The sequence below is a fragment of the Terrapene carolina genome, unplaced genomic scaffold, assembly GCF_002925995.2.
Source record: "Terrapene carolina triunguis isolate 2854851 unplaced genomic scaffold, T_m_triunguis-2.0 Scaffold23, whole genome shotgun sequence".
NCBI classification, from domain to species: Eukaryota; Metazoa; Chordata; order Testudines; family Emydidae; genus Terrapene; species Terrapene triunguis.
Window position 1 is genome coordinate 10,605,566 of NW_020664374.1, and position 13,191 is coordinate 10,618,756.

Genomic DNA, 13,191 nt, shown 5'->3' on the forward strand with positions numbered 1-13,191 from the left:
AAAATCATTGCTTTAGTAGATGGTGCTTCCTTATGGACTAATGTATCAAGATTCTATTGGTAATAAGTGATTACTATAGTAATGTTTGGGGCCCCAGGGGCTATGATGATCCCAAGTTTCACCTGATCTAGCAGCCCCCTCTGGGTGTCGTGTGTGTTTTTAGACTGTTTACCCAGATTCCTCTTTTTTTGATTGTACGGTACTAATGTGTATTTCTCTCTCCACTATCTTTTCCATGTTATTTCACTTATTTAATTTCTCTTTCTGCCACCATCCTGTTATTGCCCAATGCTAGGAATTTCATTCCTACTCTTGTAGAATAGGTATGGGGAAGTGACACCCTATCCCTGGATTATATAATTCTTGCTGCTTAGCTATGCAAGAACTGTATGCCACTCAGGAAATTTTGCTATTTCATTTATTCACAAAGTGACCTTATATTTTACCCAGTATATTTTAATGATGATGACTCCGATACCTAAACGTGTCTCCTGGAATTTAAAGGATTTTAATAACCCTGTTAAAAGAGAAAAAAATATGCAATGCTTAAAAAAAGAGACTGATGCCATTGTTATGTTCCAGGAGACACATCTGACAGAACATGAAGCTTGTAAACTGAATAAAGCTTGGATAGGCCTCTATGTTTCTTGTTTGCTTTTATTCTAAAACTAAGGGTGTTGTCATACTAATACATAGAAAGTTTAATATTAATATTCTGAGGATAATATCTGACAGTGAGGTTAGATTTACTGTTCTCGTGGCTGAAATTGACAATTCTAAAATCATCTTTGCCAATCTCCACAGGACAAACCAGGATGATCCCAAATATTTTCATGAGTGTAAATGGCATGGGCCTTCATCCTATTATTATAGTTGGAGACTTTAATGAAACTCTAGATCCAGTCCTTGATAAATCTTCTCCATCTCCATATAAAACCACTAATACTCATCAGGTACTTCATACATACAGGGTTGATTTAGGCTGATTTGAGGAGACTGGGCAATCCTATAGCCAAAGAGCATAGGGTTTTGTTTTTTTCTGCAGCTAATCCAACAAATTCAATATTGGACCATTTCTTAATGGCACAAGATGATGAATTCTGTCACTGATTGTGGCATTGGTACTATTATTATATATGCCCATGCTCCTATACATAGGACTTTCTTGTGGAGGGAAACCTCAAATATTTCTTACTGGACTTGTGAATGTGGCACAGATGTTGTCATAGCCACAAAAAGTGCCAGCAGCCCTGAATAATAATTATATAAATTCCTGAAGAGAGAGAAAATTGACTATGGAGCTGATCAACTAACTATTCTCTACTGCTTGCATGGCAATTCACATTTCTTTGTTGAGGACTGCAGTTTAGCCTTGAAAATAGTTACTTGTGAGGGTTACTATAACCTTTTGAACAAGGTTGGTTATACTTTTTGCTGCTATAAAGATGCCAATTATTTTAGTTTCTTCTGTAACAGAACGTAAAAATTGCTCCAGGCTTTAGCTGTCCTTGTCACAGAATTCTTAGGGCTCTTTCTGCCACCAAAACAACCAGGAATAGTAGGTTATATATGCAAGTGCTGGGGAGGGGCAGATGGGTAGGCTGCCAAAAATAGGAGGCTCCAACTATCTAAAATGTGGTCATTTTCAATGTGGGTATTGAGGGTCATATGTTCCTGGGGCTAGCACACTATGGAGTGAAGAAACGTGTTAGAACTTACTACAAATCCTGCCCGAAAATGCCATGCGAAAGCCAAAACTTCATTGTTAATATGTTACATCTTCAATTACAATTACAGCTTCAAATTGCATCCCGGCAGACAGAATATTTGTCCAGACTAACAAAATCCAAACAAATAGTTGAGGTGTGGTATAAAGAAGCATGAATGTAGTCAGAGAAAAATCAACTTGTTACATTTGCTACCCCAGGAAAAAAAAATTACTTCAGAAAATAGACCAACATATTGCTGCCCTAGCCACTAGTAGTTTGCTACTGACAGACATCTGCACCTTGATGAGATGGCACGACTTTTAGACCTAGTCTACACTAGAAAAGGTTTTTTGGTTCAACTATCCCATTATAGCTACACAGAAAAATCCTATTGCAGATGAAGTTATAGCAGCAAAAAAGTGCCTGTGCCAGTATAACTTATACCAGTTCAACAAGTAAAATAAGCTATACCAGCACTTTCATGCCAGTATAACTACATCTATTCTAAAAAAAACTGCTGGTATAGAAATGTTGCAAAAAAAAGATAGAAAACCCAATAATCCCCAACCTACACTGCAATACTGCCAAAACCTGGGCCTTAATCTCATGTTAGTGGATGTTCAATCACATAAGGGCCACCTGCAAAAGATCAAGACCTTAGTATAGTTATAATGAATAACATCACTTTTCCAATAGTTAAATTAATTGAGAACTTTTGACTATTGTCTATCTGTTTATCCATCTGTCTAGGTATACATAGCCCTCATCACGATAGACTCTGTGCACATCTATAGATCCAAGGTATCCAATACAATATCTTTTCCTCTTATAGGACACATAGCAGTTTATGCTAAAAGAAAAAACAGAAAAAAGTCATCTTCTAGTTATTTTTTCATTTAAACTTTCTTATGGGTGAACTCGGTGAACTCAAAAGGTGCCAGAACTAGAAAATGAAGTCTTATTTATTCACAGAATGGTGAGGATGGACAGTGGCTTTGAAAACTATCAATATGCCTCAACCCTGACAGGCAGAGACCATCTTTAGCAGTAATAAGGCATTCATTCAGTCCTCATACCCTTTCGCTCTGATTTATTTACCAAAATTGCCAACAATAGTACATGTCTTTGTTAACTGTGACCATGTTGGTAGCTGCTGGGCTTTATTAAACTACACTAATTCCAAACCAGAGTCCAAAAATTAAAAGGTCCATTATCAATGGCCCACATCAGCTATTTCTTTTATACAACTACCTTTAAATTATATATAACACTGCAGAGTCCATTGGTAAAACATTACGTGAATTATACATGCAAAAGTCCCATTTACTCTAAAGGGACTCAGAAAAGAAATTAATTAACATGCCCCTTTTCATAGCATTTTATTAAACTTCCTAATGTGTTTTGTAAAATTAAAATTAAAGTTAATACATCTTGAGAAAATAGTATAACAATTGAGAGTTTGTAGTAGGTTGTGTTGGGATAAGTCAGCGAACTTATTGACTTTGGACCAGAGGCTAAATTCCAGCTTGGGGGACATCACCAAGAGCCACATTAGTCAATGGGGGTAAATGGGAGCGTGACATTCTCTCCCTCATTTTCCCAATTGACCCTCATTCTTCCATCTATCTTTCATTCCTTTTTTTTTTTATTCCATTTCTCCTCCTCCTCTCCCCTTGGAAGCTTTTTCTCCTCCTTTTTCATTCCTCACAGTGTGTCTGTATTTCCATTATTCCTACCAAAGTTGCCATCACAGATGAAACATCTTCCTTTTCCCTATCTCCATTCCTCAATTTTCTCACACCTCTTCCCTTCACTTCTCTAACCAGGTTTAGCCTACCATATGCAGAAGAGAGGCTCTATTCCAATCCCTGAAACTAAACCTGTTCATGAACTCTTCATGCATTTTACATGTTAGCTCTACATTTACTCATTTAGCTCACTGGGGAAAGGGATGTCATTCTGTTGCCTGCTGAAAGCTGCTGAGCTGTGGCCAGGAAGGATCTGGACTGAGCAGTTTACCTGTGTGGTATACAATGAGTGTCAAGGTGGCAAGTAATAAAAAAAGTACACACTGAGACATTGAGTAATAGCTGATTACTGTGACCATAATTGCTTGATTATTTCTCCATGTAACATGCTGAATATTTGCTCCCACCTTCTCCATTGGAGTTCTGATACCTTCAGAATGTTGATGTTCATAACACATACAGAAATAGAAACGCATATGATTCTTGAAGTGTGCTGCATCTAACATCACTAAAGATTTGTGTCACCTATTGCCGAAATGAACAGAAAGTCTGTCTATCTTAGGGATTTATACTGCCACGCATCACCACCTGAGTGCCTTTTATATAAAAGCAAATAGAAATAACAGTCTCTAGTAGAGTTCATGAAATTTCTAGCACTTCTCCCTCTTCAGAGTAAAAAGTGTGCTTGACATTTATGCTTTTTGATGGTGGCAGAGACCATGTGAAGGGCATGCACAGAGAAGCAGAACTAAGTCAAATTACTGGTGTTACAATTGCTTGAACACAACCAACAAAATTATGTGATACTGTCTGTCCAGCAAATGGCAGGAATATATTCCCTATGAAAATAACAAATATTGAAACTACTTGCAACAGCATATGTTGAGACCTCAATTCTTTCATGTTTGACATTCAGTATCATGTGGTCAGGAGAACTTCAGTTCTCATACTAGCTGTGTTGAAAGGACACGAGAGAAGGTTCTTTAATTCTGAAACTCCCTTGCAGATAAAAGAATCCTGGCATCCTTAACCTTTAATTTATGTAATAACTTCAGTCAAATCTGGGCCATTCCTTAAGCTAATGACTAAATGCAGACAACCCACCAGTTAAAAATCTACAACAAAAATATTAAGAAGATTGGGTTGCGTTCCGGGTGTAGTCAAGATGAGCGTGAGATGGAGGAAATGAATACAAACCTTTAGAGGAGCGGAAGTGCTTGCTGGGTGCTGTGAAGCTTCTTGTCCCATGCACATTAACGGCCGCCACTCGGAACTGGTACCACCTGCTGGGTCTTATGTCAGACAGTTGTACTCTCTCCTCTGTAGTCTGGTGGGAAAAATGTCATAACACACTGACTCCGTTTATTCTGAAATGTTAATCTTACTATCTCACATCTTCTGATGCACAGTTAGCTTATTCAGTAGGGTTTTTGAGGTTGAGGACATTGGAGAAATTGTTGCATAAAATTGTGAAATCATAAGTGCTGGCAGATTCCATGCAACTACCGCACATTACTCTGCCAGCCCACCTTAGTCCTGAACTGCAACACACCTACAATTCTGAGCAAAGGCTTCTGAACATGCTAAACTGTACAAAACAGTGTGGGTTTTTATTATTATTATTTTTAAATATCCCTCAAAAATCAGCTTAAGTGACACAGCTTACTTTCACTTGTGACTTAAGTGGGCAAGATTCTGGTCTCCACTACACCTGTATACATTCAGGGGAACCAGATGGAAATGTTTTCCAATGATAATTACTGTGGAAATCAGTTCAGGGGGAGGAAATCTCCAAAAGGATCTCCTTGCAGAGATAGAGCAGGATTGTTTCCAGAAGAATAAACTTTGAGGCCTATCCAAAAACACTACAGATCCTTAGGAATGCATAGGAGGCAGACCCTTCTTCCTGTGTGGAAAGTGGCCATCCACCTGGTTCCTGAAAGTGAGGCTCCACTGTAGCCATCCTATCTGCCCCAGAAATGGACCCATTTTTACAGAGGATCTTCATAGACTCACAGATTATAAGGTCAGAAGGGACCATTGCAATCATCTAGTCTGATCTCCTGCATAACACAAACCATAGAAATTCCTTGAATTAATTCTAGTTTGAATACAGAAGCGGAACTTTTCCCGTAAGTGTGTATTTCCGTAAGTCGGGTTTGCGTAACCCAGGGAGCGTCTGTAGACCACATCCTTTGGAAAAACATCCAATGTTGATTTAAAAATTTCCAGTGATGGAGAATTCACCACAACCCTTGATAAGTTGTTCAAATGATTAATTACCCTTAAAATATACCTTTATTCTTAAAAAGCTTGCACCTTATTTCAAGTCTAGCTTCAACTTCCAGCCATTGGATCTTGTTATATCTTTGTCTGCTAGAGTGAAGAGATCTCTATAATCACATTTCTGTCCCCTACGTGGCTATTTATTACCGTGATCAAGTCACCTCTTAACCTCTTAGATAAGATACATAGATTGAGCTCCTTGTGCCTTTCACTATAAGGCATGTTTTCCTATCCTTTAGTCATTTTCATGGCTGTTTTCTGAACCCTTTATAATTTTTCAACAATTGTCAGCACCAGAACTGGACACACTATTCCAGCAGCGGTCGCACCAGTGCCAAATACAAGGGTAAAATAACCTCTCTACCGCTACTAAAGATTCCCCTATTTATTCATCCAAGGATTGCATTAGTCCATTTGGCCACAGTGTAGCACTGGAAGCTCATGTTCAGCTGATCATACACTATGACTCCCAAGTCTTTTTCAGAGTCACTCTTTCCCTGGATTGAGTCCCCCACCATGTAAGTATGGCCTGCATTCTCTATGCCTAGACCTATACATTTACATTTCACCGTACTGAAACATATATTGTTTGCTTGTACCCAACTTACAAAACAATACGTATTGCTCTGTGTCAGTGACCTCTCCTCTTCATTATTTACCACTCTCCCAATCTTTGTGTTATCTACAAACTCTCAGTTATGGTTTTTTTTCCAGGTCATTGATAAAAATGTTGAAGAGTGTAGGGCCAAGAAGTGATCCCTATCGGATCCACCTAGAAACACCCATTCAATGATGATTCCTTGTTTACATTTACAGTTTGAGACCTATCTTTTGGCCAGTTTTTAATCCACTTAATGCATGCTGTTTTGAATTTGTATCATTCTAGTTTCTTAATCAAAATGTGTGGTGCCAAATCAAATGCCTTGTAGAAATCTTACATCAACACTATTGCCTTTGTCAACCAAACTTGTAATCTAATAAAAAAGGGGTATCAAATTAGTTTGACAAGATCTATTTCCCATTAATCCATCTTCCGAGTATCAGATCCATTGCTGAGTTGCTGTGAAACCTGTGATGGCAAGTGCCCCGGAGGAGGCAAAGTCTGTGTGGGTTTGCTCCACGTCTCCTCCAGCTTCATACATTCCGAGGCCAGAAGGGAACATTGTGATCATCTGGTCTGGCCTCCTGTGTAACACAGGCCAAAGAACTTCCCCCAAAATAATTCCTAGAACAGCGGTTTTCAACCTTTTTGACCCGCTTTGCGTTACAATTTTGAGTTGCACCCCGTCCAACCCAGACAAAAATAGACACAATACCTTCCCTTCCCAACTCGGGTTTCCAGGGTGTAGGAAGGTAGGTGTGACAGTCTCTGGGGACAGAGCCAGAGCTGGGTGTGGACACTGCCGGGAGCAGAAATCGGGGCAGCTGCAGCAGATGTTGACATCCACAGGGTGGGTGGCCCGCTGAGTAAGTCAGAAGGTGGAGATGGTGCTCCTGCCCCACCATACAGGGCTGGTCCCAGACCTGCCTGGGATTGCCACATGCCCCACAGTTTGAAAACCTGTGTCCTAGAGCAGATCTTTTAGAAAAACTTTCAGTCTTGATTTAAAAATTGTCAGTGATGGAGACTCCACCATGACTCTTGGTAAATTGTCCCAGTGGTTAACTACACTCACTGTTTAAAATGAATACCTTATTTCCAGTCTGAATTTGTCTAGCTTCAAATTGAAGCCATTAGATAATGTTATACCTTTTTCTGTTCGACTGAAGGGCCCATTATTACATATTTGTTCCTCATGTCAATACTATATAAGGAATAAATGAACCAGTTGTGCTACACACTGCCTCATATAGATACTCCTGATGTCTGTGAATGTCCCAGGCCTAGTGAGCCAGCCTGAACTTTTGAGAGATGCTCTGTCTATCCAGCAAAATTATTTTTAGATCACTGATCGCTTAAGTTTTCAGGTGCTGCCTGCACTTAAGGTGTCTACCTGTAACCACACCTGGTAAGAGGCTACGGTCAGGGAAATTGAGATATTTGGTGTTGGGGGTGCGGCGCGAGGTGTCTTCTCTCCTCTCTTGCCTTATTGCCTGCCTCTCCAGTCTCTGTTTTAAGCTATTGTGATTGTGGTACACTCCAGGCCCAGCCAGCTGCTGCTGTCGCCAGTTCTTCTTCCTCCATCTGCACAAATCTAGGGCTCCCTTATTAACTACTGCACCCTATGTGGGGGCTACAGACCTTTCCCTTCATAGTCTTCCTCCGCATCTTCTTCCCTCCATGATCTGCTTCTTTATTATGTAGAGAGGGACTGAATTATTCAATCAAATGAGCACCCTGAGGGCTAGAACATAGTTGAACCGGCCTTTAATATTAGCTTAATTTTATAGAGCCCAAAGGTGTGCCATTATTTCACAGGAGACAGAGAAAGACATAGTTACTGACCCAAATAGCTTAGACTCTAAATAGTGGCATGGGGAAAGGGAGTAACAGTAGGAAAGAGATGTGGGTTACAACCAGTGAAAATCAGTGGGTTTTTCGAGATTGGACCAGTGTCTCTAGAGGTAATACATTAGAGGCAACACTGCTTAGGTGTTTATTTTTTAAATGTTCTGGTGAATTGAGTGGTCGTAATAAGACAGGCATAGTACAGGCAGACATAGCACAATATTTCTGTTTCTCAGCCAAGACTTCCTGGCCCTGACCAGTAATGGTCCTGCTATTCCAATCTAGGAATGTTTCAAACGAAGAATACTAATTGTGCCATCACTGTGTAGTGATTATGAGAAATAGAGAAACTGTGTCTAGCCTGAGACTGCCAACCTCATTCTAATTTGTGACCTGACTGCAGACCTACTCCTCTTCCCATTGGTTTCAGTGGCAAAACTCCTATTAGGTGGTCTGTTGCAAATTATAAACAGTATATGTAACTGGAGCTCGAGAGGTATGATGTTGGAGCACTAAACAACTGAACCATTCAGCAATCATTCACCATTTCAACAAAATGTAACAAAATGTTAAATGCTTATGGGATATTTTATATCAATTTAATGGTAAGTTGCATTTTAAAAAAAAATCATTAACTGTGTTTGGAGCCCAGCTCATAATATTCAGCATCATTTTAACACATGTCCTATATATTAGGTAAATAAAATAGCATACGGTACAATATTAAATATTGTTTGGCTGAACTTCATTACACACCTGCAACACTACCAGTGTATATGAGAGACCATTAAACAACAATGATCTTAACGGTAATATTATATTGGAGCTGTCACCCCTTAACCTTCTCTTTGTGAAGCTAACTAGATTGATCTCCTTAAGTCTATCACTATAAAGCATGTTTGCTATTCATATGGTATTGTCCTGCAATACCTAAGTGCAGATGGTTAAATTGTGAAAATGAATAGTATAAGGTACCTTAACGCATTTATGACATTGTACAATATATTTTATATGGTAATTGATCCCTGACCATCACTTTGGTGTATTGTGTCAATCTTCTACACATCTGAAATAATATATTTTGCCAAAAAATATGTAGTATGTCAGATTATACTGCCGCAGTTTTAGAATGGTATTAGGAAAAATATATTAAAAATATTAAAGAAAATAAAGCTCCTACATTAGTGCAATGACCAATTTGCATATGTTAAATAATGTAATTCAACTTTGTTTTTTGTTTGTTACGCACATTGTGTGCTAATGGTTTGTAAAATGTCTTTTTTTAAAAGACCAGTTTTTTTAAAATAAGTATCACACAAAACCATATGCAAAAGCAGACAACCTACATTTTCAAAATTAACTTTTGCAAAATTAAACTAAGAATACACTCAAGGCAACAAGATACAATATACACAATTTGACTGTGATGCTGAGACTTTCTACAACAGTCTAGGACAAATGTTGGGGAACCCAAACTCTAGAGAAACATAACTCAGAACTGATAGACCCTCCATTATCCTTGGTCCACTAGTAAAAATCATGACAATAAATAGATTTTTAATTAGCCATAAGAAATAATGTGAAACTGTTTGTAATAATGTGGAAGCAGTTATCCCACACACTTTACTGCCACAGGCACACACAAGTCCGGATCCTTGGCTATGGCCTCAGTAATCTTCCATGTGCATTGAACATATCTGCCTCACCACAACTTTGGACTACAGGAAGATGTGCTGGGCTGGGAGCCAGCAAGAGACCATGAATTCTGAGCTTTTCCACTGACTCATGTAACTAACTCTGTTCACTTCACCACCCAGATTATTGATCAAGGTCTCACACCCCAAACTTAGGAGGCAGACAAATATAATTCCTTCATTTTATAGCTAGGGTAAACCTAGGGCTGCACATAATCACTTCAGGTAGGATTAGGAATTTAACTCTGCCTCTAATATGACAAACCAAACTCTCATCCACTCAGCCACATTGCCTTTCAGAACAAACGGGTCAAATTTGTGTACTTGGCTGTGCTGTCTCTAACTACTAGCCCATGTTCACCTCCAGAGCCAGGCATTATGACTCTCAATAATCTACTGTGACCTAGCAAACACTTGCATAAGCTACGTGCAATGTAGTCCACATAGTGATGATAGGCTGTGATCCTCTATCAGCTACTCTTCTAGTTCAAGTGGTAAAATTCTATGCTGTGGATATGGAAGCTCTGGGATCTATATGTTTCCACATCATGGAATTTCTGGTTTTTGAGACTGTTACAGGATCCCTCTGTCATTCATTTTACAAGATTAACAGTAAATGAAGCTGAGAGTTGTAAGAAGAGGAAGGAAGTTGCTTTGTTAAGGTACTACATTGGGATTGAGATGAGCTGGGTTCTATTCTCTGCCATAGACTACTCCTGTGACATTGGGCAAGGCTCTGTTATCGTGCATGTGCACAAAAGCGCCAGATGAAGGCTGCACAGGTAGTGTTCATTCTGGCACTTACGAATTTTTTAGTGTTTGACTTTACAGTCCCAATATTTTTTAATGGAGCTTATTTGTATGTAACCTCAATGGAGAATGAACTCAGGTCATTACAGAACTTAAACTCCTGGCTCTACTTTGTGGACTTTATTTTTTCTCCCCCCTTGCTACCTGCTGCTAAGACATTTCACAGCTCTTTTTAAAATCAACATTTTGCTTTCCTTGTCAGCAAGGATGCGGGTGCAGCGGTTAAGATAAACTGCTGGAGTTCTGCCATACAGGTGGGCTGTCACCATGACTGAAACTGGGAAGGAACTAAGTGAAAATTTATTCTCTGTTGGCTGCTTCTCATTAAAAAGCATTTGTATATGAATTTTACATATACAGTATGGATTGCTATAAGTGATAAGAGCATGACATCATAGGGTTTGCTGAACTGGTAGGTAAATGCCAGAGAAACTACAATTTAAAGTAAGCAGACCAACAAATGTATGTTTAATTCTTTCTTCCACTTTGTTTTTTTATTTTATTTGTAAAGACAATTGGCTTTTATACCAACTAATTTTCTACTGTTTTGATTAGAGCCAAACACTATCACTCTAGTTATTTTGGGCCCCGCTGACTTCAGAAGGGGCTGGGTCTGTCATATGCATCCAGTGGCAAAATTTGGTACCTAAGCCTGAATTTTCAAAAGTGACTCATGAGTATGGATACCTTTGTTTTTAAATGCCAAACTTGACACATCTTAAAGGGACCTGATTTCTAGACAATACTGACCATACACCCCCTGAAAATTAGGAGCCTGTTAGGCATCTCAAGATGAACACTTAAATATTGAGACACCCAAAATGACTCATCATATTTGAAAATATAGATCGAAAAGGTTTTTTTAGGAGAAGCCTTTACATTTTTGCTGGTATACTCATACTAACAGGTTTTTAGCCACCTTGTCACCTTCTACTTGTATAAAGTGCTAAAACTGTAGCATTTGGTATTATCATATTACTACTAAAAGTAATATGACTGAGGAAAATGAAGTTACTCTCCCATGAAAAAAACTCGACAGAAAACCATGTCTTATGGTGCATAGCGAATTAGATTGGGAGTCAGGAAACCTGGCTTCTATTCCCAGTTCTGCCTCTAGCATGCTGAGTGACCATAGGCAAGTCACTTAAACTCTCTGTGCCTCCATCTCCCCGCCCGTAAAATGGTACTGACCTCCTCTGTAAAAGTACTTTGAGGTCTACTCATAAAATTGCTATACAAGAGCTAGGGATTATTATACAAATGACTGACCTGTGCCACCGTTTGCCAGCTGGTAGCATCATCCTCACTGGGATGGATTCCATAATTCCATCTCCTCTGCACCACATAGATCACAGGCTCAATTGAAATATTGAATTTTGAAGACCACTTAACCTCCAGTTGTCCAGACTGAAGTTCTGTGAATCTTAATTCTTTCCTGGGTTTCAATGGAACACCTGAAATAGGAGCGTACAGACAAAATGTTAAGACACTTACAAAACAGGGTATGTATGTGTAAGCAAATGTAGGAAGTGTTGTGGGACAATTAAGAGGGAAATGGCTGGACAGACTGAAAAAAAGTTAAGGGGTTTAACATGCATGAGGCGTGGAACTTTCCAAAGTTGGCTTAACTCTGTTCCCACTAAACTCAATGGTAAAACTCATATTAAAGTTAGTAATTTAATGCCAAGTGCATTTGAAAATTCCACCCTACTTCATTATTTCCTTTATCAACCACTACACTACAATCTACTGAAATTGCCTTTTAAAAGTTTACAGCAATCACTCACCACATGCTGATAGAGTATTATGTTCTCTCTGCAGTTTTGTCATCATGATTATAACACCTCTTTGCAACATTTATAACAGACTGGGGGAAAGAATTACTTTCTCGAGCTGGTCTCTTTCGATTAAATCAACAAATCAAGTTGTTAGTTGCATTTCTATGGATACTCTTTTGGAACTCATCTATTTCAGTATCTAGCACTCTTACTTCAGATCAAGTCACAAATAAAACTGCTGCATTGACATTTAAACCCTCCTATCAATTTTTCCCTATGTATTTTAATTATGTTGTGACTTTAATAAAGCTCTACACAGGTGCCAGGGTTCACTGTGTGGATTGGTGCCACAGATTGTAATTTAAATATGTTTCTACCCTAAGTATTCATGCACAGATGACTCCAAGAAATGACAAATAGTTTTAATATTAAGAGCTCAATACTTAGAATTGTATTAGAATTAGAATTGTATCAAACGAGGGGTGTAAAAACAGCCAAACATTAGTCCCACTGAAGTCAGAGTTTTGCCACTGCCATCAATGGAGCAAGGATTTGGTTCAAAGAGCATATATAAATCAGGTCTCAGATGTTTTTTTCTCCATATCCAGAACTGATATTACTGTATAATGGGAGCATCTGTGTCTTCTTAGCAAATCCAAAACTGCCAGTGTGTAAACATAAATTATCAGAACTTTGATCCACTTATCTCTATTTACC

The 13,191-nt window shown here is 38.8% G+C and overlaps 1 protein-coding gene across 1 annotated transcript in view; it reads right to left on the reverse strand.

Moving 5' to 3' along the window:
- LOC112103629 (anosmin-1) overlaps positions 1–13,191 on the reverse strand; it is a 171,128-nt gene that overhangs the window by 50,302 nt on the left and 107,635 nt on the right. The window contains exons 5-6 of the mRNA XM_026649525.1: positions 11,966–12,150; positions 4,655–4,784 (exon numbers count right to left, since the gene is read on the reverse strand). Coding sequence (XP_026505310.1) covers positions 4,655–4,784; positions 11,966–12,150 — 315 coding nt within the window. The remainder of the gene's footprint in view (positions 1–4,654; positions 4,785–11,965; positions 12,151–13,191) is intronic.